At 36.9% G+C, this 25,098-nt stretch overlaps 2 protein-coding genes and 1 long non-coding RNA gene across 3 annotated transcripts in view; 2 read left to right on the top strand and 1 right to left on the bottom strand.

Moving 5' to 3' along the window:
* LOC150109833 (deaminated glutathione amidase-like) overlaps positions 1 to 23,090 on the top strand; it is a 69,159-nt gene extending 46,069 nt beyond the window's left edge. The window contains exons 5-7 of the mRNA XM_090396058.1: positions 471 to 677; positions 16,471 to 16,581; positions 22,809 to 23,090. Coding sequence (XP_090252184.1) covers positions 471 to 677; positions 16,471 to 16,581; positions 22,809 to 23,090 — 600 coding nt within the window. The remainder of the gene's footprint in view (positions 1 to 470; positions 678 to 16,470; positions 16,582 to 22,808) is intronic.
* LOC150109831 (uncharacterized) overlaps positions 1 to 25,098 on the top strand; it is a 422,727-nt gene that overhangs the window by 322,315 nt on the left and 75,314 nt on the right. The window lies entirely within an intron of this gene.
* The window catches only part of LOC150109832 (uncharacterized), a 384,154-nt gene that overhangs the window by 347,125 nt on the left and 11,931 nt on the right, over positions 1 to 25,098 (bottom strand). The gene's annotated exons all lie outside the window — the stretch shown is intronic.

Raw genomic sequence — 25,098 nt, 5'->3', positions numbered from 1 at the left:
TATGTTTGTCTTGGAAATCATGGGAAAATATATCATATGATTCATGTATATTATTTTAGTATTCTTTTAATCACATTTAATAGTAACAATTTTTATAAATCGGTACTTTCATTGATTTACTCTTGTATGCAGAAACTTTTTTATGGAAGCAATTTTTTTTATAAATATTTCTATGGCTATCATTCATCAAAATTGTCATAAAACTGTTAAGCTGATTGACTAAATCTGCTAGTCACCATTCCATTTGCAGCTCACCTCCAAACTCACAGTACAAATTTATCTTCATTTATTCCATCTACTGCTCTCTTTAAGAAAACAAGAGACCCAAGTTTAACATTGGATCTGCTATCTTCCTTTCTGTCTCTCTAACTTTATATACATATATTTGTTGTTTACATTCATAAATAATTTTAACATTTCTTTATCCTTGATTATTTAAAGCATGTACTTATTGTTGATATTTACAACAGGGACCCTCTTCAGATCTGGAACATGTCAACAATGCACATATAATAATTAGTGACTCAGGACATATACGTGCTGTGTATCATAAAATTCATCTTTTTAATATCTGTGTTCCAGGAGGTGTCCGTCTTCGAGAGAGTGATTATACTATTCCTGGTGCTGAAATCAGTGAACCAATTGACACTCCTGTTGGCAAAGTTGGGTTGGGAATTGTATCCTTTACACCTCTATATCAATATTTTAATAATTCAGTCATTTTTTTTATTTATTTAATTTTTTTATTATTATTTTTCATTCTGACAGTTAATATTGATTTATCAGTGCATAAACCAACTACCAAATTCCATTATGAGCATTGTCTTCTAATATTCCATCAAGAAAGGGAAAAAAATTAGGCCAATTTAGAGTATAATGATTTTAGACTTTAATTGACTTATTTTACTAGTCTGATTAACTAAAGAAAGATTTTTTTTTAAGAAACGATTCCACATTTTTAGTTGAAAGTTAGTAGCCATGTCATTACTAGAAATGGTCCAGCACTGGTCATGGTACTTGTAATTTAGATCACTTGTGATAGATAAAGTTTGTGAAGAAACTTTTGGCAAGGTTATTGAGATCCGAATTCACATCTATTTGCCATTATCTCAATAATTCTATACTATAGCCTCCTTCCTTCCTTAGTGTAATCACTATTGTGAAGATAAATCATAAGTATTTCTACTGTGTGCATGCACACTCATGTATGTACATATCTTAATTCAAATGAACAAAAAAAATTAAATTTTTAATGCCTTGAAGAGATGGCAAAAAAACATTGAATATGTTTGTCTTGGAAATCATGGGAAAATATATCATATGATTCATGTTTAGTATTTTAGTATTCTTTTAATCACATTTAATAATAACAATGGAAGGTGTAGAAAATGTTTAAAAATAGACATTTACTTCTCAAAGTTGTAAAAAAGCCTTCGTAGCACTTCTCAAATTGACAGTCAAAGAACACATTCACTAAGCATTTCATTGTTGTCTAAAGCATTCTTCTAATAAATTATTTGTCAATTACAACTTCTAATACAATACTCATAATGTTTTTGCATAAAGCTGGATGTTATTGAATGCTGTGCATTCAATAGCATCCAGCAAAATTTGCTGGTGAACAACTTTGAACTAAGAAAGCTTTACAGATAAAAAAAGAATGACATGACAGACTTCTGGTGCAGTATAATGCAGCATATGATACAGCAGGGTTGTCCAACCTTAGATAATCTGAGGGCCAGATTAAAAAAAAAAGATTATCCTAGGGCCTCATCTAGAATAATAAATACAGTACACATACTTTGAAAGTCTTACTTTTAGTTAGGTTTATTATTATTATTATTATTATTATTATTATTTCGGGCTACTCCAAGGAGTCCTTAGACTCATCGAGGGAGGCCCTAGTTTAGCAAGCACTTTGAAAATTTCATAAGAAATAAAAGTCATGATGCTTATAAAAGTTTTTATTGAAACAGTAAAACAAGAAACAATAATTATTTATTTCATTTTAGTGAGAGCTCTGTGGTAGTTTGGCTTCGTTTACTAAAGTACCTATATCAATTTTGATGCTTGTAGTTGCCAATCGCAATACATTTGTAAGAGGATTATCTGTCAATGAACATCTGTACTTTGATTTAGTGAATTTCATCGTTGAAAAAGTACTTTCACAATGATATGTGCTCCCATGCATTGAGCACATCTTGAGTCCAAAGTTCTCCCTCAATTTTGGGTATCTCTCTATTGCTAGTAATTTAAAAAAAATCTTCTCCTTTTTCACTTCTGTTAGTATAAAATGGGTCTGATTGCAATTCACACAATTCCAGCTGAAGGTCAGCTCTTACGTATTCAATGCTGACAGTCTAGGGTTGAGTAAAAATTGAAATATCTTCTTTAATTTCCTTAAAATCACCAAATCAATTCTCAATATCCTCAATGATCATTTTAATATACTTTACATGAGCTGAAAATGATATTTCCTCAAAATTCGTCATTTCTTTAAAATGTTCTTTGCAATTCAGTAAAAAGATAAAAATATTATTAGCCAATTTTGACTTAAAAAAGCTTCAATTTACTTTTAAAGCCATTCAAACCATATAAGTTGGCAGTATTCTGTTGTTTGCCCTGCAGTTTTAAGTTCAGCTCGTTCAAATGGTTGGTCATATCTGTTATAAATGCAAGATCTGATAATCATATGGGATCTTGCATTTGATTTTCAAGTTCTGCTGTGTCAGACTTCATATCTTTTTAAGAAATATGGGTTTTCTTTCCGAATAGCAAAAAAGTGTTCCAGACATTTTCTGGCACTTAACCAGCGAATATAAGAATAAAGGAGCAAATCGCCATACGATTCTCCTTTTCGCTCAAGAAATCACAAAACTTACGATGATTCAGAGATCTATTACCTCTTCGTATAATATTAGTTATTTTTACAGCTACTTTCATGGCATTGACTTGATGTAGAAATTTTCCACAGAGTTCTTCTTGGTGAATTAATGCATTCTAGGGCAATTAATATTATTTTGTTTCAGTAGTCCACAAAAGCCACTTCCAGTCCCCGTCATAGCTTTGGCCTCATCTGTTACGATGAAGGAACATTTATTAAATCCTCCATAGTTCATAACAGACTTTTGAACTCCTTCAAAAATACCACTACCTTTAGTAGTCCCATGTAAAGATATAAAACTGAGGAGTTCTTCATTAATAGTAAAGTCCTCTTGAATAGTTTGAACAAAAATTAAAAGTTGACTTATGTCTGCTTGATCAGTGCTTTCATCCACACAAACAATGAAAAGTACTCACATTTTGCTATTAAATCATGCAGCTTTTTTTTATTATTTTTTTTATTGATATGTGTTGTACACATCTTTCAATGGTCTGTTGAGATAATGCCATTGTTTCGAACTTCTCAGCTAATTTCGGCTCATTAAATTGTTTTGCCATTTCAGTTGCACATTTTTTCACAAACACACCATCACTAGAAACCTTTTTTGCTTTCGTTAACTCCAATGCTACTGTGTACGAAGCCGCGAGGCTTGAACTTTGTTTAGTGCTATGTTTTGCAAAATAACTTGTTTGGTGCATCAATTTCTTTTTATATTCTGCAATAATGGTGCTTCTTGATTCTCCAGTATACGTCTCAAATGTTTTACTGTGTAATGTAGTGTAGTGTGGTTTCTTGCAAACAAAACATTGAATTTTATTCTTGTTGTTTGTAATTAAATATTCTAATTCCCATCGGCTATGATACACTTGCTTTTCATCTTCAGTTTTTCTTTTCTTGTTTAGGCATAGTTGTTTGACGATAAGTTGTAATGAAATTTATTAAGTAGAAGTAGATTACTGAAGATAACACGGAAATAAATCACAATACGTATCTAGTAATTTGGTGAGCAGCAGTGACACAACCTTAATAACTGAACAAACGTACAACACTAATTGTGCATTTACGTTCCCCTGTAAGCTCTTGGAGTATGCACTTTGGAACCAAACAATGTAAGAACGCTTCTTTGACACATCTAATATTTGAAAAATATGTGGGTATATAGTGACGTAAAAACACCAAATAAAATTACCAACATTGAGATTATCTATTAGTAATAGAATTAAAATATCTAATATGCATTCGATTCATATTGTGAAAATTGAAACTCACAGGCGGCCCATGGGCCGTGTTTTGGACAGCCCTCTGATACAGTATATTTCTTGATGTATGCAGACTGATATGGAATGCAATTTTGACAGTCAGACAAAAGAGTCACACAGAATTGTATCAAATGATGTTAAAAACTTCAAGTGATTCCCTACTGAAAAGGGGAAATAGAATATAAAGTTAATCACTTCCCATAACATTGTTCTTTTAACTTAAGTAACAGATTGAAGTCTGGAGAGTCATGTCACGATAACATGATGGGTATCTCTCTCTTCTCTGCAGAAGAGACATGCCAATTATGACACTGTGCTGCAATTCTCTGCGCCATTTCATGTTTTAATATGTTAACTTCAGTTGCAATTTCATCACATTTTGTGCCATTCTTCTTCTTTCAGCAAGCACTTGACAATAACTGCAGATGAATTGTTTTTAATGTCTTCTTGGATCATCTTTAATTCCGATCTGATCATTCCAGAAGCATGATATTTACTGTGATGCTGTGCTGCAACTCTGCATCATCTCCACAAATTTAATATAAAGCATTATGACCTAAAAATGAATTAGTGTGTTTGTTTACAAATACCAGAAGTATCAGTAATAAGGAGGATGAAATGATTTCACTGATTGAGTTTACTTTCCCAAAAATCATTGGAATGAGTGAAACGTGGTTGAATGAAGATGATATTCTAACGACAATAGAAATGGAAGGATACAGTATTTTTCGTGAAGACAGAAAGGGAAGGAGGGAGGAGTGCTGCTGATAGTGATAAGGGAATTATGTCACATAAGGCAGACATGAAAGAGGGAAATAGTGGAAATGGTTATCAGGCAATGAAGGCTGAGAGGAAAACATTTATTACCACCCTCCACATTTCAAATGTGGAGGGTGGTCATAAAGAAATGTATATAGGCAGCATGTAAAGCAAGGGACACAAGGATCGAGGGTTTTAGATCTGATCATTTCATCAGAGGATGTAAGTGGGGTTTCACACTTTCCTCCATTTGGTGAGCGTTAAGTGATCACATGGATGGTGGCTAGCCATACGCAGACTGTGAGGAAAGGATATATGTAATTATAAGGCTGGTGATTATGACAAGCTTAGGAGACAGCTTGTAGCTACAGCATGGAATGAGGAGTTGAGCAATAAGGAAATAAATGCTGTTTTGGGAACTGACAAAGAAATACATAACAGCATCAATATGTTAATGTATTCTTGAACACTAAAAAGGCTGAATAAGGTAGGATATGGATTATTGTGCACAGATGGGTATATATGATTGAGACATAAACTAGTCAGGTTGTTATCAGGTTGACATGGAAGAGATTTTTCATAGAAATAGGGGGGGGGGAGTAGAACAAGAGGCCATTGCTGGAAACTTTATAAGGAGGATGTGAATAAGGTACGGGTAAAATGGATGAATGAGGATCTTAAGCAAGAAATCTGGAAGAACGTACTTTGGAGGCAGTACAAGATGAATAATGATAATAATCAGTTACATGAAGATGATAAAGAATAAGCCATGAGAGTGACTCTGTTAGTAAGGAAAACAAAAGTACAAAAGTGCAGTACAAGCAGAACAAATCATCATCATCATCAAATTCCTGACATATACCCTCAAGGGGTGTACAGGATATGATAGTACTACATGAAAAATTTACATCATTACTAGCTTCCTATCTACAATTTTCCTCCAAATCAGTCTCTTACCTGTCAAGACTCCAATATTATCATTATCAGATCTTATATTTCTATCGTCTAAGGCACATTGTACTGTATCAATCCACCTATATCTTGGTCTTCCTCTGGGTCGTTTTCCTGCCAACCTGGCAGAGAACACTTGTTTTGCTAATCTTTCCTCATCCATTCTGTTTAAGTGACCATACCACCTGAGATTAGCTCTGCTAATGCATTCCTGGATGCTGACAATGTCAAGTTCTTTCCTAATATCCTCGTTTTTAATATGATATTGTCATTGATGCCATCTGTTCATGCCTCCAATCTTTCTCAGGACTCTCATATCTTCAGCCTCTAGTCTTTGGTCAAGTGTTTTACTTCTGACATAGCTCTCAGACCCATAAGTTAAAAGTGGTTTGAACACTGCCTTGTATACAACTAATTTAGTGTTCCGACTAATTTCTCTCTCATTCCATATGAATTTATTCAACTGACTTCCTACCATACCAGCTTTGTTAATTCTGTTGTCTATTTCCATATTTAATTTACCATCGTCACTAAAAATCGTGCCTAAGTAGCTGAAATGTTTTACTTGTTCCACAGGGTTCCCCGTTCACAACACAGTTGCCATTTTCAGTGATGCTGCCTATTTTTGTTGTCTTTGTCTTTTTATTGCTGACCTTCATACCATATCTATTACAACAGCTATTCAATTTAGTCAGAGAATCTTGCAGACTTGCAGTGGATTTATTTAGAAGTATAACATCGTCCGCATAAAGCAAAGAGCTAACATTAACATCTCCAATTCTGATATCATGTTTAATACCACTTTCCTTCATAATGTGATCATCCATATAGCTAACGAATAACAGAGGGGATAATGTACATCCTTGTCTCACACCAGATTTAACATTAAACCATCTTCCTGTACTTCCTTCAATTCTAACTGCCCGCTTACAACTCAAATACAGACTAAGTATTGCTTGATATAATGCCCCATCGACACCATATAACTGTAACGTATTGAATAGCTTCTCTCTTGCACCTTGTCATATGCCTTTTTCAGATCGACAAAACTTAAATACAGATCTTTGTTATATTCCCATGCTTTCTCAACTATTTGTTGTAAAGTGAAGATCTGATCCTGACAGCCTCTATTTGGCCTGAATCCAGCTTGTTCTTCACCAAGCTTTTCTTCCACAATTCTTCTCACGTATACTTGCATAGATCTTGCCAGGAACACTCAGTAGGGAAATACCTCTGTAATTCTCACATTCAGTTTTATTTCCCTTTTTATATGGGTACAATTAGAGCTCTACTCCAATCATCGGGAATTCGTCCCTTTGTCCAGGCTTTCTGAACTATACAGTGCAGCCATTATAAGACTTTTATACCACCACACTTTAGCATATCTGGTCGAATATCATCTACTCATGCTGCCTTTCCACATTTCAAGCCTTTGATGGCTTTTTCTACTTCAAGTATTGATATGTATTCCTGACTATATGCCTGTTGAGTGTTTTTTACCACTGTGCTATCACTGCTTGTTTCATTTAGCAATTTTTCAAAGTAATTACTCCATACTTCAAGGATATCTTTTTCTCCTGTTTTCATGTCACCTTTATCATCTCTAACTCCATTTACCATCTTTACATTTATTCTTTCCTCCATTTTTAAGCTTCTTCAACAACCTCCAGAATATCTTTACACCTTCTTGATATTTATTTTCTATGTTATTTCCAAAGTCCTCTCATGACTTTCGTTTAGCTAGTTTTACACAATGTTTCACTTTCTTACGTTTGTCTCTCCGTATTCTGTAAGAGCAAAAGCTGACTTATTTGCCAGGAACTTTTGATGTGCATTCTTCTTTTCCTTCACTGCCTCTTTAACTTCCTGTGTCCACCATGGAGTTCTGATTTTTCTATCCTTGCAGACAACCGCACCACATGCCTCTCTGGCTGAATCAATCAGGGCTTTCTTCAAGGCTTGCCACTGAATCTTCAAGGTTTGGTTCCTGTTCTCAAACTCTTTAATTTTTTTTTTCAATAATCTTTGTCTATTTTAGTCTACAGTTGACATCTGAGAGCTGCTCAACTTTTATTTGCTTTAAAACTTTCAAGACTAAATAGTGATCGCTTCCAATTTCAAATCCTGTGTACACTCTGGTGTCCTGCACCAAGGAGAAAACATCACTATCAACAATAACATAGTGAATGAGACTTTTCTTGTTCCTTGTCTCTTCTCTCCATGTGAATTTGTGCACATTTTTATGTTGGAACAAGGTGTTAGTAATAACCAGTCCATGTCCTGAGCAGAAATCCAACAGGTATTTGCCATTATTATTGACTTTGCTCTTTTCTCCAAATTTTCCCAAAATATTTTTGTATGTCTGAAAATCATTTCCTACTCTGCTATTTAGATTCCCAACAAGGACCAACTTTTCCTTTTTTCATTGTATCAGTTGCTTTTTCTAAAGCATCAAAAAATTCTTCCACTTCTACCTTAGTAGAACCTTCTGTGGGACCATAGGCACAAATAAGTTTCATTGTCCAATTCCCCATTCTGATATTTGCCCACATCACTCTACTTGAGACTGCCTGCCATTCAAGAAGATTAGCCTTGTATTTTGTGTTGAATACTATGACTACTCCTTCTTTTCCTTGAAGGAGATGGAAATGAAAATGTTATATTCATTTCCTGAATATAACATTTTGTATCTATTGTTCAGAAAGACCTCACCAGTTTTTGTCTTTTTTGTTTCAGTCACTCCTATTATGTCGATCTGGTACTTATCCAATTCCTCAGCTAGCTCCATTTCTTTACCAATCAGGCTTCTTATGTTGATAGTACCTATCTTTAATTCTGGTGATGTTGAGTTGGGGGTATGCCTTTAGATTTGTTCCAGTAGCTGTCTTTTCGCTGTTTGCCCTGGTTCCCTGGCGAAAACAACAGGGGCCTTGTTTAATGATGGTACAACATGTTAAAATTTCATTCCAGCTCGGGCGACGCACGAGCTGGAATGAAATTTTGTCATGTACCATCATTTTCTATATTGGTTTAAGCCAATAAGAATACAATTTGGTTGGCTAAATCCCAAATTGCCAGACCATCCTTGTTCGTTCAGTATCCAAGTAGATACCTAACAGGGTGCACCACGAGAAGGTGAGGATTGGACATTAGATCAGAAGCCCTGGTCGGTTCTCCACATTCCTTTAAAGGCTATGTGGAGGTCTCCTCTCAGTTATATAGCTTTGACCCTTAAGCACCCCACAAATGCAGTACAAATCAGGTGAAGAAAAACCCCAGGAAGTTTTTTAGATATGTCGCAAGCAGAAAGAAGAATGATCATGGTAAGATGATGTTAATGGATGAAAAAGTTAGAATGGTAACTTGTTGATATATTCAGTGATCAGTTTATAAGGGTGTTTCATCCTGATAAGGGTGTAATCATGAGGAACTTAGGTGTAGAGGACATAGTAGAGGTTGGCTTAATTGTGAGTGAGCAAGGAGGTATTTGAGGAAATAAATAACCTTGATGTAAATAAGGCAATAGGGTTTGATGACATATCACAATGCAAATTAAGGAACTGTTCCAGGGAAGTGACAGTAGCATTAGCATGCCTGTTTAATAAGAGTGTTACAACAGCACAGGTTCCAAGGGCATGAAAGGAGGGTAAAATTAACCCACTGCATAAAGGTGGTGGTGATAAGGCTGTAGCTTAAAACTATAGACAAATCTGTATATCCAGAGTCATGATAAAGATATTGGAGAGATTGGTTAGAAGTAGGAGATACAGAAATGGGTTGATAACAGCAGTATTCTCGATGATTATCAGCTTGGGTTTGTTAAAGGGAGATCATGTTTTACTAACACACCTATATGCTATAACAATGACAAATACCTTGAACAGGGGAGAAGCATATACAGTGGTGCACTTGGATTTTGCAAAATCTGCCATGACAAACTGTTAAATAAATTGAAACAGATGGGATTGGATAAGAGATTTCTGAGTTGGATCAGTGACTGGCTGTCAGATGGGTATCAGAAAGTTATATATGGGGTGCAGTATCCTGAAAGAGGGAGGTGACTAGTATTCTGCAAGGATCAGTTTTGGGATGACCATTGTTGTTCAATTTGTACATTAATGGTATTGGGATGGGTTTAACTAGTGATATGCAGCTGTTTGCAGATGATGCAAAATTGGGGGGAGAGCAATGCATAGTCAAGAGGATGTTATGACCTTACAGGAGGACTTGAATAGGCAGATAAGTGCAACTGTCAGTTCAATATTGCAAAGTGTAAGGTTTTGAGATTTGGTAAGTAATGGTGGAATGCAAAGTATACACTTGATGGGAAAACTTTAAAGGAAGTAGAGGAGATGAGAGATCTAGGAGTGATGGCAGACAAGGACCTGAAATTCAGAGGCCAAATTACACAAGTTGCAAAGACATCACATCAGATAATGGCAATGATGCAGAGGACTCTGACATGCAGAAATAGAGAAGTTATGATGCCACTGTATAAGGCTTTGATCAGGCCTCATATGGATTATTGTGCACAGATTTGGTTGTTGGGTTTTCATGGTGACGAAGGTTTGTTAGAAAGGGTCCAGAGAAGATTCACAAAGGTGGTCTGTGGAATGTGGAGTATGAGAAACTTACATTCTTTGAAAAAATGTAAGTTGCAAAGTCTCATGTATAGGAGGAAGAGGAGAGATGTGATTGAGACATAAGCTAGTCAGAGGTTGTTATCAGGTTGACATGGAAGAGATTTTTCATAGAAATGGGAGGGGGGGGTAGAACAAGAGGCCATCACTGAAAATTTTATAAGGAGGATGTGAGCAGAGGAGTGAGAAGTAGGTTCTTTTTTTTCTGCAATTTGCAGATTCATTGAACACATCGACTGCATTCTAAAGGAAGAGTCTATAGAACAAGTAACAGATTTTTGTCTTGTTATAGCTGTTATTCAGTTTAGTCATAGAATCCTGAAAAACTTGCATGGGATGTGTTTAGGAGTATAACATAATCTGCATAAAGCAAAGAGCTAAGTTTGACATCTCCAATTCTAATATCAGGCCTAATGCCTTTTCATAGTGTAATCCATATAGATGATGAATCAGAGTGGAGATAATGTACATCCTTGTCTTATCCTTCTTGTAGAAAGGCATATACATTGGTAACACATCATTATTAAATTATTTAAGGAATTCACAACGTATACTGGAATATTAATTAAAATAAACTTTTAATAAATACTTCCTATATTTCGGCAATGTCAGATAGCCATCTTCAATGGGAACATAAAACTATGACACGTGCACACAACAACAAGGGAGCTGTAAACTGTCCTACTTTGCCCAAACAGGCAGGACAGCAAATGTCAGGATTTCTGAACATAAAGACTACATTCGGTTTCACCAGTACAGCCACTCTGGGCTTGCAGACCATGCTCTAGATACTCGCTACAGAAGACATTGGAAGAAAGCCACGCTAATACATCGAAGCAAGTTTAAACATGAAAGATTATTCATAGAATCAGCCTCAGCTCTAAAAAAACTCTCCAAACCTCAACAAATTTGGGTGTATGAGACTGCCCCAAATTTGGGAAACTTATCACGAAAAAACATCAGCCCAACAGCCAAGACAACCCAATATAGCCTACTAGGGGGCACCATTAGGACTCTAGGAACAACAATAGTTTCTCTCTTCTGTCTCATTTGCTTTATGTAGTGCCTGTGTGCACTTGTCATAGTTATATGTTTCCATTGAAGATGACAATGTGACATTGCCAAAATATAGGAAGTATTTATTAAAAGTTTATTTTAATTAATATCCAGTATACATTGTGAATTCCTTAAATAATTTAATAGTCATGTCTTATCCTTGATTTTACATCAAAACATGTCCTTGTATTTCCTTCAATTCTGACTGTTAACTTACAATTTAAATACAGAGCAATACATGTATGTATGTATTTTCTGTATAATGTTCCATTTACTCCATATAATTGTAGTGTTTTGAAAAGCTTGTTTAGCTACCATTACACACAGCTTAGCACTCTTACATTTTTTTTCTGTATTCCTTTTTTTTTTCTTTAGGTTATCTGTCAACTTATTTGCTAAAAACTTTTGGTATGCTTTCTTTTCCAGAATTACTATTTTAATTTCTTATGTCCACCATGGGGTTCTTATTTTTCTATCTTTTGCAGACAACATCACCATATACCTACCTGGTTGAATCATTCAATGTCTTCTTCAGGGTATGCCACTGAGATTCCAAGGTTTGATTCTTGTTTTTGAACTGTTTCATTCTTTCTTCAAAAATGTTTGTATAGTTGAGTCTGCAGTTCATCTTTAAAAGCTGCTCTACTTCAATTCTTGCCAGCCTGGTTAGCCGAGTGGGTAGTGCACCCACTCTCAAACCAACAGGCAGCTGGTTCAAATCCTGACATGGGAATGGATGTTTGTGATCGTCTTTAGGTGGAAGATGAATGTCACCATCACTCTGCTTACTGGAGGTCTGAAGTGGCTTGAAAATGTTCCAAGTTTGGTATCTAGAGCAGTCCAGACTATGTAAGAAATTAATACAAAAAATATATAAAATTGATAAAAAATGGGGGAAATAAATCCTAAACTATACATTTGCAAATAACCTTTCATAAGTGGGAACAACATGAAAAAAAAAAACTGATTTTACATCAAAACTATCTTGCTATATTTCCTTCCATTTTGTTATCCTACAACTTAAATAAAGGCTATATATATTGTTTTGTATAATTTTACACCATATAAGTGCAGTTTTTTATGCCTTTTCCAGATCAACAAAACTTAAATACAGATGCTTCTCATATTCCTGTGATTTCTCAACTATTAGTAAAATGAAAATCTGATCTTGATAGTTCTCTATTTGGCCTGAATCCAGCTTGTTCTTCTCCAAGTTTCTCTTCCACAATTTTCCTCAGCCTCTTTTTCAAGTATTCTTGCATGAATCTTATCCTTAAATACAGTAAAGAAATTCCTCTGTAATTCTCACATTTAACTTTATTCCCTTTGTTATAGATGAGAACTATGAGAGCTCAACTCCAATCATCTAGAATTCGACTTTCTGACTAGGCTCTCTGAATTATGGGTTGTAGCCAGTTCAAAACTTTCACACTTCCATATAGGTGAGTTAGCCGATCTCATATGGTGGCAGTAGGATTTTTTCTCCCAGAAACTCAGGTTTTTCTTCCTGTGTGCAGACAAATTGACATTAAGAATACATGCAATTTACAGAAAAATTACTGTTGTTGTTGGTGGTGGTGATTGGCGATAGATGCCATTGATGGTAGTAGTGTCATAGCTGGAGAATTAAGTAGTAGTGGAAAGGATGAGATGTATTTAGCGGAGTAGTATGCCCTCCCTCAATGAGTCATTGGACTCCATGGAGGTACACACTGTTGCACATGGTGTTCATCCAACCATGCTTTAAACTGATTCAATGTGTTGTGAATTGTCTACATTCACAACACACTCAGGCAATGCATTCCAGTCACCAATCACTCTCCATGCGAAGAACTTGCTCCTCACTCCTCTGCTCACACCCACATTATACAGTATCCAGCGATGGTCTCTTGTTCTACCCCCCCCCACACACACACTCCCATTCTATGAAAATACTCTTCCATGTCGACCTGATAACAATCTCTGACTAGTGTATGTCTCATTCATATCCCACTCCCCTTCTTCCTTCTATTCACAAGGCTTTGCAAGTTACATTCTTTCAAATCCTTGTACTCCACATTCCAAAGACCACTGACTACCTTTATGAATCTTAATCTTCTCTGGACTCTTTCCAACATATCTTCATCACCATGAAAACCTAGCAACCAAATCTGTGCATAGTAATCCTTATGAGGCCTGATTAAGGCCTTACAGTGGCATCATAACATTTCTCTATTTCGGCATGTCAGAATCCTCTGCATCTTTGCCATTATCCGATGTGATGTCTTCACAACTTGTGCATTGTGGCCCCTGAATTTCAGGTCGTTGTCCATCATCACTCCAAGATCTCTCATCTCCTCTACTTCCTTTAAAACTTCCCCACCAAGTATATACTTCGAATTCCATCGTTGCTTACCAAATCTCAAAACCTTACACTTTGCAACATTGAACTGATAGTTCCACTTACCTGCCCAATCATGCAATCCATTCAAGTCCTCCTGTAATGCCATATCATCTTCTTGATTCTGCATTGCTCTCCCCAGTTTGCCTCATCTGCAATCAGGTTCATATCACTAGTTAAACCCATCCCAATATCATTAACATACAAATTGAACAACAACGGTCCCAAAACTGACCCATACACTATGCACTAGTGACCTTCCTCTTTTGGGATACCTCATTCCCATTCCCATATACAACCTTTTGATCCAATTCTAGCATTGAAATCACCTGCAATGATTAAGTAATCTTATTTATTTGTGTTTACATAATATGTTTACAGTAAATGTTTTAATTTTGTTATGCTTGAGCTTCATTTCTTGGAAAAACACATGCTGATTTTGAAATCAGTGGATGCAATTTGAAACATTCTAGCAACCACTAAATAAAATAAAATTATAAATATACTGGTAACCCTCAGTTTATGCAGATTCACTTTTACACTTTTTTTTCAAACATTGTATACATTACTATGCACTTGTGCAAGTGTCGCAACACATCACCTCATATCAGCAAGTTCAAAATTCGTTTTTGCTGATTTCAAGCGAAACTTTAAAAACAGGGGTATGTGAACATTGGTTTGGTACACTTTCAATGCTATTATTTACATAAGTACATAATTTATTACAGGTTTGATATGCACCTTTATTAAACGTATCAATAAGACCAGTGAATCTTAATCTTTAAAAGTGTATCCTTGTTGTTTGAAAGTTAAACAAGGAGGATACACTATCACATGAAAAGAGGCATGCTTTATCAATTTGGATACAAAGTTTAAAAATCATACAAAAACTAAAGTTTTTGTTTGAATTTTGTTTGTCTGATTTTAAGATTGTTGATGTCACACATGAATTTAAATTAAGTGAGCCAACAATAACAACAATCTCTGAGTTACTCACTTCTCATAAAAGAAAATCACCTATTCTTAGAGTGAAACTGAGAGTTAGCAAAATTGTTAATTGCATGGATCGAAGATTTAAATCAAAAATCAATGCCCATCAACATGAAAATAATAAAGCTCTCAGCCTGTAAAAAAATAGAAAAAATCAATAAACACTTGAAAGTGTGAAAAAAAAAACAACAGTATCCTATGTTTAATGTGAAAATTTGCTTTCCTTGGATTTTCTTGGAATGCATCCGCCTCACATAAAACTAGTTACCTGTAAATGTACTTAACTTGCCTCACACAACTGTCTATTAACAAAAGGTTAGATATAGACACAGGTGGGTTTAATAGTTCCATCTATAGAATCTCCTCTTTTTGATCTCCTTTGTCTAAAATCTCTACTCATTCTATCAGTTTCTTTTGCTGTTTGTATTGCTCTTTTTGGCATCAGCAAATCATAATGAACTTTGTGATATTCTTTCTTTACATAATGATTTTTTTTCTACACCCGCTTTCTTAAAGAAGGTGGGGGGATGAACACATGCACATGAAAGTTTAATACTAAAGCATATAATAAAATATTTCAATCTGACCCTTACAGATTATATCTTCAGTGTAACTGACAGTTCAAAAAAGTAAAATAACAGTTCATTTCAAGATATATGAGTATGTACTAGAGTGGTTAGTTTTTTTTGAACGTCGTACAAGGTTGATACGTACACACACACACATGCAGATATATATATACTTGATTTAGAAAAAACAAAAAAATTGTTTACAGGTAATAAGTATCACTTTCCCAAATTTTTGTAAGGAAACAGTCAATCTGTTCATGATGTAGTAGTATTCAACTATGTACTGTACTCAGCCCAGACTGTTTTTAATATCGGACATAGGATGTAGAATTGATACTCTTGATGTTTCAAGAGTATCATATATTTCTATAAATTTCAGGAATCTCTGGACCAATTCCAGAAATTTAACTGAATAATACAATTGAACATTGAAATGTGTGTGTGTGTGTTACAACATTTCTTAGCACTGTGACTGCACATGTCAAAAAAGACTTCATTGTAATATGTTCACTATTGAGTTGTTCATATTTCTAGTATTGCTCTGATACAGTTCTGATATTGGGTTGTTATGTGTCAAATAACCATTAGTTATTGTAGTTCAGCTTTGTTTGAAAGAACACATGTATATATTGAAATAGACTAGTAAGTTTTCTTTTAGTGTTATGTGTAACTAAATTAAGTCTATTGTATGTATAGCCATGTTAAGTGGCAGATGAGGTTTGTTGCCCAGTATGTAATCACTCTTTTTATTGGAGACTTGAAGCAACTAGGATGAAATACTTTGTAAAAAGGCCAACTGAATTACCTAACCCCAACTCATCCATGCAGGCAAAAAAAAATGTACAAGTTTACCAAGTTTTATTGGTGGAATTCTCGTAATTACACACACACACACACACACACACACACACACACACACACAAGATAGAACACTTATCTTTATTGCTTGATATTTTTGGTTTATTATTTACTTAACATTCAGTGTTATGATTTACGTTTCCCAGAATTTTCACTATCTCTGGCTAAAGGTGGTGCAGAAATCTTAACTTATCCATCAGCATTTACTCAAACAACTGGAATGGCTCATTGGGAGGTAAACAGTTCTTTCACTAATTGAGCACAGTTGATATATTTGGTGTGTGTGTACGTGTACATGCATGCATAAATATCACCATTTTTGAAATGTGCCCTCAACAGATATACAGGATACTGTATATCTGTTGTGGTGATACTACATAATTAAATTATGTGATACTACATAACTAAATTTATTATGAATAATTATGGAGAAATGCAACTATGTTAAAGAACTTACTTTAATTAAAAATTAAATAAAATTTGATGTTTTGAACTTTATATCAAGGCTATCTTCAAGGATACATATACAGTCATCCCTTGACTTGCATCCGCTCAAAGATACATCCGTGATCCCATAAGGGAATAAATTACGTTTTTGACTATACTTTGAACAAGACACGAGCGAGCTTAAAGTAAAAAGGTTTCTATTTAGCAACAATGCATCATGTGCAGTGACAACATCCCTTGGGAGTTGGCATCAACAGAGAAACTGTCTTCAACAGTTTCTCTGTTGATTTTGTATTTGAGAAATTGGTTATGTGTTATCGTTAAATATTTCATGATATTTTCTGCAACATGGTCCCTACATACCCAATGAAAAAATCTCGTGAAGAATCATAGAAAAAGAGGCAAGCAATTGATCTTGAAACAGAGTTGCAAGTTATGAAGCTGGTAAGCCTGTCACTGTGATTGCACATGACTTCGGATGGTCTTATCCTAAGTGATAACCAATTTGAAAAATAAGGATAAAATTGTAGAGACTGTGAAAGGATCTGCTTCCATTAAATCGACGATGGTGATGAAGCAACGACAGGGTCCTATCAGTGATATGGAAAAGCTACTTGCATCATAGAAAGAGGACCTGAACCAAAAGTGCATACCCATTAGCAATAGAACCATAATCACTAAGGCACTAAGTCTCTTCAACATGTTGAAGGAGAAAGTAGGGCCTAATTGCAACTATGAATTCAATGCTTCTTCCAGTTGGTTCATGAGATTCAAGCATTGTTCTGTACTCCATAATGTGAAAATATATGGTGAATCTGCAAGTGCTGATGAGAAGGGGCTGCCAAGGAGTTTTTGGAGAAATTTGGATAAAATGGATATGGATGGTACCACCTTGTTTTGGAAAAAAATGCCTGAGCAAACATTCATCCACAAAAAATTAAAATCTATGCCTAGTTTCAAAGCTCTTAAAGATCATATTACGATTCTGTTAGGAGTAATATGACTGAATATAAACTGAAACCATTTGTGATATGGCACAGTGAGAATCCACAAGCCTTCAAAAACATTAGGAAATATACTCTTCCAGTTCATCATCAGAGCAATAAGTTGTGGATGACTCAAAAATTGTTTGAGGATGCCTTAATCAACTCTTATGCAAATGAAATGGAAAACTGTGTGAAAGAAAATGTAGAATTTAAAATTTTATTAATTCTAGATAATGCTCCAGGTCATCCACCTTGCATCAGTGATCTTCATCCCAAGATCAAGGTCATGTTTCTCCCTAATACTAATACTACTCCAAATACTACTTCATTGATCTAAACCAGCGCTTCCCAAACTGTGGGCCGCGGCCCCCTTGGGGCCGTAGGTTTTGTTGAGGGGGGCCGTGAAATAATGAAAACAAATTTAAAATGTTTTAAGACTAAGTATTTTTTTTTTTTATTTTAAAAGGAACGTATTTAACTTTTATTATTTATTATTTCTTTTTTGTTATTTTTTATATTTTAATAGAAAAATTCACACATTGGTGTTGGGTCACAAACTTTGCTTCCTGCGTATTTCGGCGCTTAATGAATATTAGTAAATATTGCTTATTCATAGGTTTCATTTCAAAGCAGTGGTTAATTGTAATTACTTCGAATGCTCTCCAGGAAAGCTCCGAATCTTCCTGTCCCTTTCATCACGCGTTCGTAATCAGGACTGTTGATATTGACTTTATATACATATCAAAACTCGTTTTATATTATCACTGTCATCCGAACTAGTTTTCTGTTTATTATTATTATTATTAAACAAGACCTCATGGAGTCAAAGACTCATCTAGGAGGTCCTTTTATCTCACACACATCTCATCATACCGGGTCTTAAACACATTCAAACTCCTTGCAGACACCACACTCTCAGGCAAGGCATTCCAATCATTCACAACTCTGCACGAAAAAAACCTGCCTCTCACTCCCCTACTCACACCCTCTTTATACAGTTTCCAGGGATGACCTCTGGTTCTCCCCTGATCTCCCACTATTCGCTGTAGAACTTCTCCACCATTGATCCTATAGCAACCCCTTACCAACTTGTAGGTCTCTATCATATCTCCCCTCTTCCTTCTCTCCACCAGTCTCTGCAAATTACATCTTTTCAATCTTTCCTCATACTCGACATTCCAGAGGTCAGAAACTACCTTAGTCAGTCGCCTTTGGACCCTTTCCAACATCTCTTCATCCTTCTGAAAACCAGGTGACCAAATCTGGGCACAATAGTCCATGTGTGGCCTAATCAAAGACTTATACAATGGAACAAGAATCTCCCTACTTCTACACGTCAGTGTCCTCCTCATCATTCCCAGAAGTCTTTGTGTTGTCTTCACAATTCTGGCGATGTGACCCCTAAATTTTAGATCCTCATCCACTATCACTCCCAGATCTCTTATTTCCTCTACTTCCAACAATATATTTTCACCAAGCATAAATTCTGCATCCCATCTTTGTTTTCCAAATTTTAAAACCTTACATTTTGCAACATTGAACTCACATCCCCATTTGCTTGCCCAATCACTCAATTTATTCAAGTCTTCTTGCAAGGCCACAACATCTTCACTACTCTTTATGGTTCGTCCCAACTTTGCATCATCTGCAAACAACTGAATATCTCCATCCAAATCTTCGCCAATATCATTAATATACAAGTTAAATAGTAATGGCCCTAAAACAGATCCCTGAGGCACTCCACTAGTGACTTTCCTTTTCCTGGATATTGCACCCCCATACACAACTTGTTGATACCTATCAGATAGCCAGTCTCCAATCCAATGCACTAATCTAATATCCAACCCCATCTGCTCTAGTTTGACTGTCAACTTATCATGAGGCACTCTATCAAAAGCTTTTGCGAAATCCAAGTATATTACTGTGTATCCTTCTCCTCTGTCCAAGGAAGCAGTCACTTTATTGTAATAAGTAAGTAGATTACTAAAACACGACCTCCCTTTAGCAAATCCATGCTGTCCATCAAAGATTATACCATTGTTGTCAACCCAACTCTGGATCCTAGTTCTCACAAGCTTCTCCAACAACTTAACCACAACACCTGACACACAGATAGGCCTATAGTTTGATGCTTGAGTTCGATCACCTCCTTTATGAAGTGGCACAATCTTGCCCTCCTTCCACTCTTTAGGGACTTGACCAAGTGCAAGACTCGTATTAAAAAAATATGTCAAGGCAGGTGTCAACTCTCTGGCACATTCCTTCAGAATACGCGGTGATATATTATCAAGTCCCACAGCCTTATTTACATCTAGTTTACTCAACTCCCCAAACACCTCTTGCTCACTTACAGTCAGTCTCTCCTCCCCATCATCAACTGCTCTTAATCTCTCCATGAAGTCACATTCACAAGATTGAAAGATCTTTATGAACTGCTCATTAAGTATCTCCACCACACATTCTGCAACAGCTGTCTTTATACCATTTCCTCCAATCAATGTCATCCTTCCATAATCATTCTTTCTTTTGCTGGCTACATATCGAAAGAACTCCCTAGGATTCTTTTTAGCTTCATTAGCTAACTGCTGTTCATACCTCTCTTTAGCTACTCTCACCAACCAAGTCACTCTTCTTGCCTGGTCTTTGTAGAACTCATGAAATTGGTTACTTCCACTTCTCTTATGCTGCCTCCACAATGCCCTTTTTCTCTGTATTGCATGCTTAATCTCTTTATTCATCCATCTCACACCTAACTTATTTAACCTTCTCACCCGTGGTATACATTTAGACATTGTATCCACTAAATATTTTTTGAAAATCCCCCAAGCTGCATTGATCTCTTTTCCAGCTAACTCCTCATTCCATGCTACACCTGCAAGCTGTTTCCTGAGCTCTTCATAATCACCCCCCTTGTAGTTCCACATATACCCTTTTTTCACAGGGGCCCTTGCACTGCTGGCAACCACCCAAGTAATCACCTCATGGTCACTTTCGCCAATTGGTGGATGATTTGATACCTCATTGATAATTACATCCTCCGATGAGATGACCAAATCCAAGACCCTTAATCCTCTTGTGCCCTCTGTTACATACTGTCTGAGGTAGTTATCCCTCAAAAACTCAAGAAACTCATTTTCTTTACTTCCAGTTGCTATCTCTTTATTCCAGTCTATATTGCCATAATTAAAATCACCCATAATGATCACCCTTTTCTTATTTGCTTGGCTTATTTGACTATACATTTCACTATCACCACCATCCACATTACCAGGTCTATAACAACATCCCACCAAGTATTTGATTCTGTTACCAATAAAAGTTTCGCATATACTTCACACATGAGAAAAAGCTTAAACAAGTTCATGTGGGGAGATAGTAACTCTCTTGCAGTGGTAAACAACACACCCTTCCTAATAGCCACTTTACTGCAGAGGCAATAAAAACAAGTACTTTTGTTATGCAGTGAATAAGGTATGAGGAGTCTGTGTAACATATATAGATGTATGTGAGTTCGATTTCCCAAGGCAGCAATAAAATTCAACCGAACGTGTTAAAATTCGTAAAAGTGTTAAAACTAAGTAATATATATATATATATATATATATATATAATGAATGTTATGGCAGTTTCACATATGGAATTCGGTTGAAGAGTTAGCATTTCAACTCAATTGTCAGCTATGCTTTTATCTTTCGGTTGCGTGATCTTTTGTTAATACCGCACTAATCATATGCATTTTTAATAACCTGCCTTTGCTGTCTGTTTCGCGTTAGGCTTAATTACCGTAAAGGGAGAAAAGTCACAAAAGAGAAAAATGTTCCTGGTCTGGGGGATTCCCTTATTCAGGCAATATTCACTAATTTCATGTTGTCAGTCTGTGGTGTGCCAGTATCGGTAAGTGGTGATATTATTTGATCTATTCTACGTTAAAAATGGGGGGGGGGGGGGGTGGGGGGGGGGGGGGGTGGGGGGGGGGGGGGGTGGGGGGGGGGGGGGGTGGGGGGGGGGGGGGGTGGGGGGGGGGGGGGGTGGGGGGGGGGGGGGGTGGGGGGGGGGGGGGGTGGGGGGGGGGGGGGGTGGGGGGGGGGGGGGGTGGGGGGGGGGGGGGGTGGGGGGGGGGGGGGGTGGGGGGGGGGGGGGGTGGGGGGGGGGGGGGGTGGGGGGGGGGGGGGGTGGGGGGGGGGGGGGGTGGGGGGGGGGGGGGGTGGGGGGGGGGGGGGGTGGGGGGGGGGGGGGGTGGGGGGGGGGGGGGGTGGGGGGGGGGGGGGGTGGGGGGGGGGGGGGGTGGGGGGGGGGGGGGGTGGGGGGGGGGGGGGGTGGGGGGGGGGGGGGGTGGGGGGGGGGGGGGGTGGGGGGGGGGGGGGGTGGGGGGGGGGGGGGGTGGGGGGGGGGGGGGGTGGGGGGGGGGGGGGGTGGGGGGGGGGGGGGGTGGGGAGAGAGTCTGCCAATGATGTTAATATTTCAAGCTTCGAAGTGAGTCAGGAGATCGCTAAGAGAGGAAAACCATTCACAGATTGTGAATATATAAAATGTTGTTTTGTTAATGCATCTGAAGAACTTTTTCGGGATTTCAAAAACAAAGCAGAGATTTTAAATAAAATCAAAACCATACCATTATCTGCCAAAACAGTAGCAGATAGGATAGTTACGATGTCCTCAAATGTGACCAACCAACAAGTCGAAGACTTCAAATTAGCTTCAGCTTTATCAATTGTGGTAGATGAGTCTTGCGACATCAAGGACACAGACCAAGTTTCTCTTTTTGTGCGATATGTATCATCTGATGGTCTGAGAGAAGAACTTCTGGGATTATTGCCACTCAAGGGCCAAACGCATGGAGAGGTCATAGCAAATGCCATCCTTGAATGCATGGGAAAAAAATCATATCCCACTCAATCAAATTTTATCATTTGCAACCGATTGTGCAAAAAGTATGACTGGAGCGAAAAAGGGTTTTGTTTCAGTTTTAATCATGAACTGATGAAAAATTAATCATAAACTGATTACTTCCTATTGTATACTCCACCAGGAAGCACTTTGTGCACAAACATTTACAGAAGAAATTGGTAAAATTATGGAATTGGTAATTAAGATTACCAACACCATTATAGCAAGGGGACTTAACCATCAACAATTTAAAGAGTTGCTAAGTGAAATGGAGAGCGAATATTCAGATCTTCTCCAGTACAACAGGGTTCGATGGCTTTCCAGAGGCGACATGTTAAAGCGTTTTGCATCTTGCATAAATGAAATCAAACTATTCCTCGACAACAAGGATATTCAATATCCAGAATTAACAGAAGATCAGTGATTGCAAAAATTGTACTTTATGGTGGATGTTACATCACAACTGAATCAGCTCAATCATAAATTACAAGGCAAAGGAAATACTGGTTTTTCAATGCTAGAGGAAGTTATTTCATTTGAAAAGAAATTGATTCTGTTCGCTGAAGATTTAGAACTTTAGTTCATTTCCCAAACTTGTCTCAATATTGCCGAGAAAACAATGCCCTCATTAACAAAGATTATTTCAAGACAGCAGTTTTAAAAATGAGAGAATCTTTTCTTCAAAGGTTTCAGGAATTCTAAAATAATAAAGCGACTCTAGCTTTTATTACAAATCCTGTTAATGCCAATGTGAAGGAATTAAATTTTTCTCTGTTTGATATTGACATGACTAATTTTGAAATACAATTGCTGGACTTGACAAGCAAAGACTTATGGAGCTCCAAATTTGTACATCTTGGTACTGAAATAGAAGAACTGGAAAAAAGAAAAATGCAGTCTGATTTCATAGCGCAAGCAGACTGTCAGAAGGCAGACTCCATGATTTTCAATACTTGGAATAGTCTTCTGAACTCATATCATGAGTTGAAAAAATTTGCATTTGATGTTTCTCAGTATCTTCGGGTCTACATATTTATGTGAGCAATCATTTTCTAACATGAATTTCATTAAATGTAAATTGAGGAGCCAAATTACTGATGCCAACTTGGAATCGTGCCTTAAATTAAAAACGACTAATTACAAACCAGACATGCAATTCTTTGTCTGATTTTTTCTTCATTTAATAAAGATATAATTAATATTATAACTTCTTATATATCACTATAAATTTACTATAATATAACTTTAAATATTCCTCATTTGTAAAAATATATTTATGGCTCTTGAATAATTTTTAAATTGTTGTGAGGGACAGGTTTGGCTCTTCTGTCTCAAAAGTTTGCCGACCCCTGGACTACACTATCTAATTTGAACGTCTGCTCTGTAGAGCCCCAAGAGAATGGAAGGGGGAATAACTGCATTGCATAAAGGAGGTTCCAAGACAGAATAGCAAATTATCGGTTAATCAGCATTTCGGGAGTTCTTGTTATTATTATTACAGGCAACTCCGAGTCCTTAGCCTCATCGAGGGAGGCCCTAAACATCATGTCAAGAACAACTATTTGGCATTCACAAGTATCTATCATGCTTTGCTTTCAACTCATTTACAGTCATGGCCTCACAACAAACTCTGGCAGCTTATTCCACTCATTCACCCTCAGTGACAGTGTATTGTACTGCATGTTTTGATATTCATGCCATACAAATAAATAAATAAAATCCTCTCCAAGTAAAAAACCTAGTTCTAACACCCTTGCTGAGTTTCCATTGATGGAAACTCAGCAAGTTTCCTATCACCAGACTGTTCTGAAAACTTTCCTCTGAATTAATCTTGTAAAAACCCTTCAGTAATTTGAATGTCTCAATCATATCACCCCCTTTTCCGCATATCAACCAATTTCTGTAACCCACAGATCAACCTGTTCTCATAAGGTTCATTCCATAGACCAGCTATCATCTTGGTCACTCACCTATGGATCCTCTCTATCTCCTCCCCATAAAGAAGAAATCCAGGGGCCCCAGATCTGGACACAGTAGTCAAGATGGGGTCTTATCAAGGCTCGATAAAGAGGAACAATAACTTGCTTATCTCTGCTCATCAAAGTATTCTTCAGTAACCAAGTGATCTGATGAACTGATTTAGTCACTTTTGCTATGTGCTCCCTAAACTTCAACTCCATATCCACCAACACACCCAAATCTCTGGTTTTGTCAACCTCCTGGAGTACAGTGCCACCAACGTGATATACTGCTGCTAATTTTTTCACCTTAAAATGCATAACTACACTTTGCTACATTAAACTGACATCCATTCTCATTATCCCAGACTGCCAATCTATCCAAATCATCCTGCAAAATTTTGACATCATGTGCATTCACTATTGCTCTACCCAACTTTGCATCATCAGCAAATAAATGAACAGTTCCTCTCA

This window comes from Typopeltis vanoorti, chromosome 1 (genome assembly GCF_054136105.1).
Source record: "Typopeltis vanoorti isolate ZY-2024b chromosome 1, IOZ_Tvanoo_1.0, whole genome shotgun sequence".
Taxonomy (NCBI): domain Eukaryota; kingdom Metazoa; phylum Arthropoda; class Arachnida; order Uropygi; family Thelyphonidae; genus Typopeltis; species Typopeltis vanoorti.
Note: the sequence above shows the minus strand (reverse complement) of the source record. Positions and strands in the feature narration are given on the sequence as shown.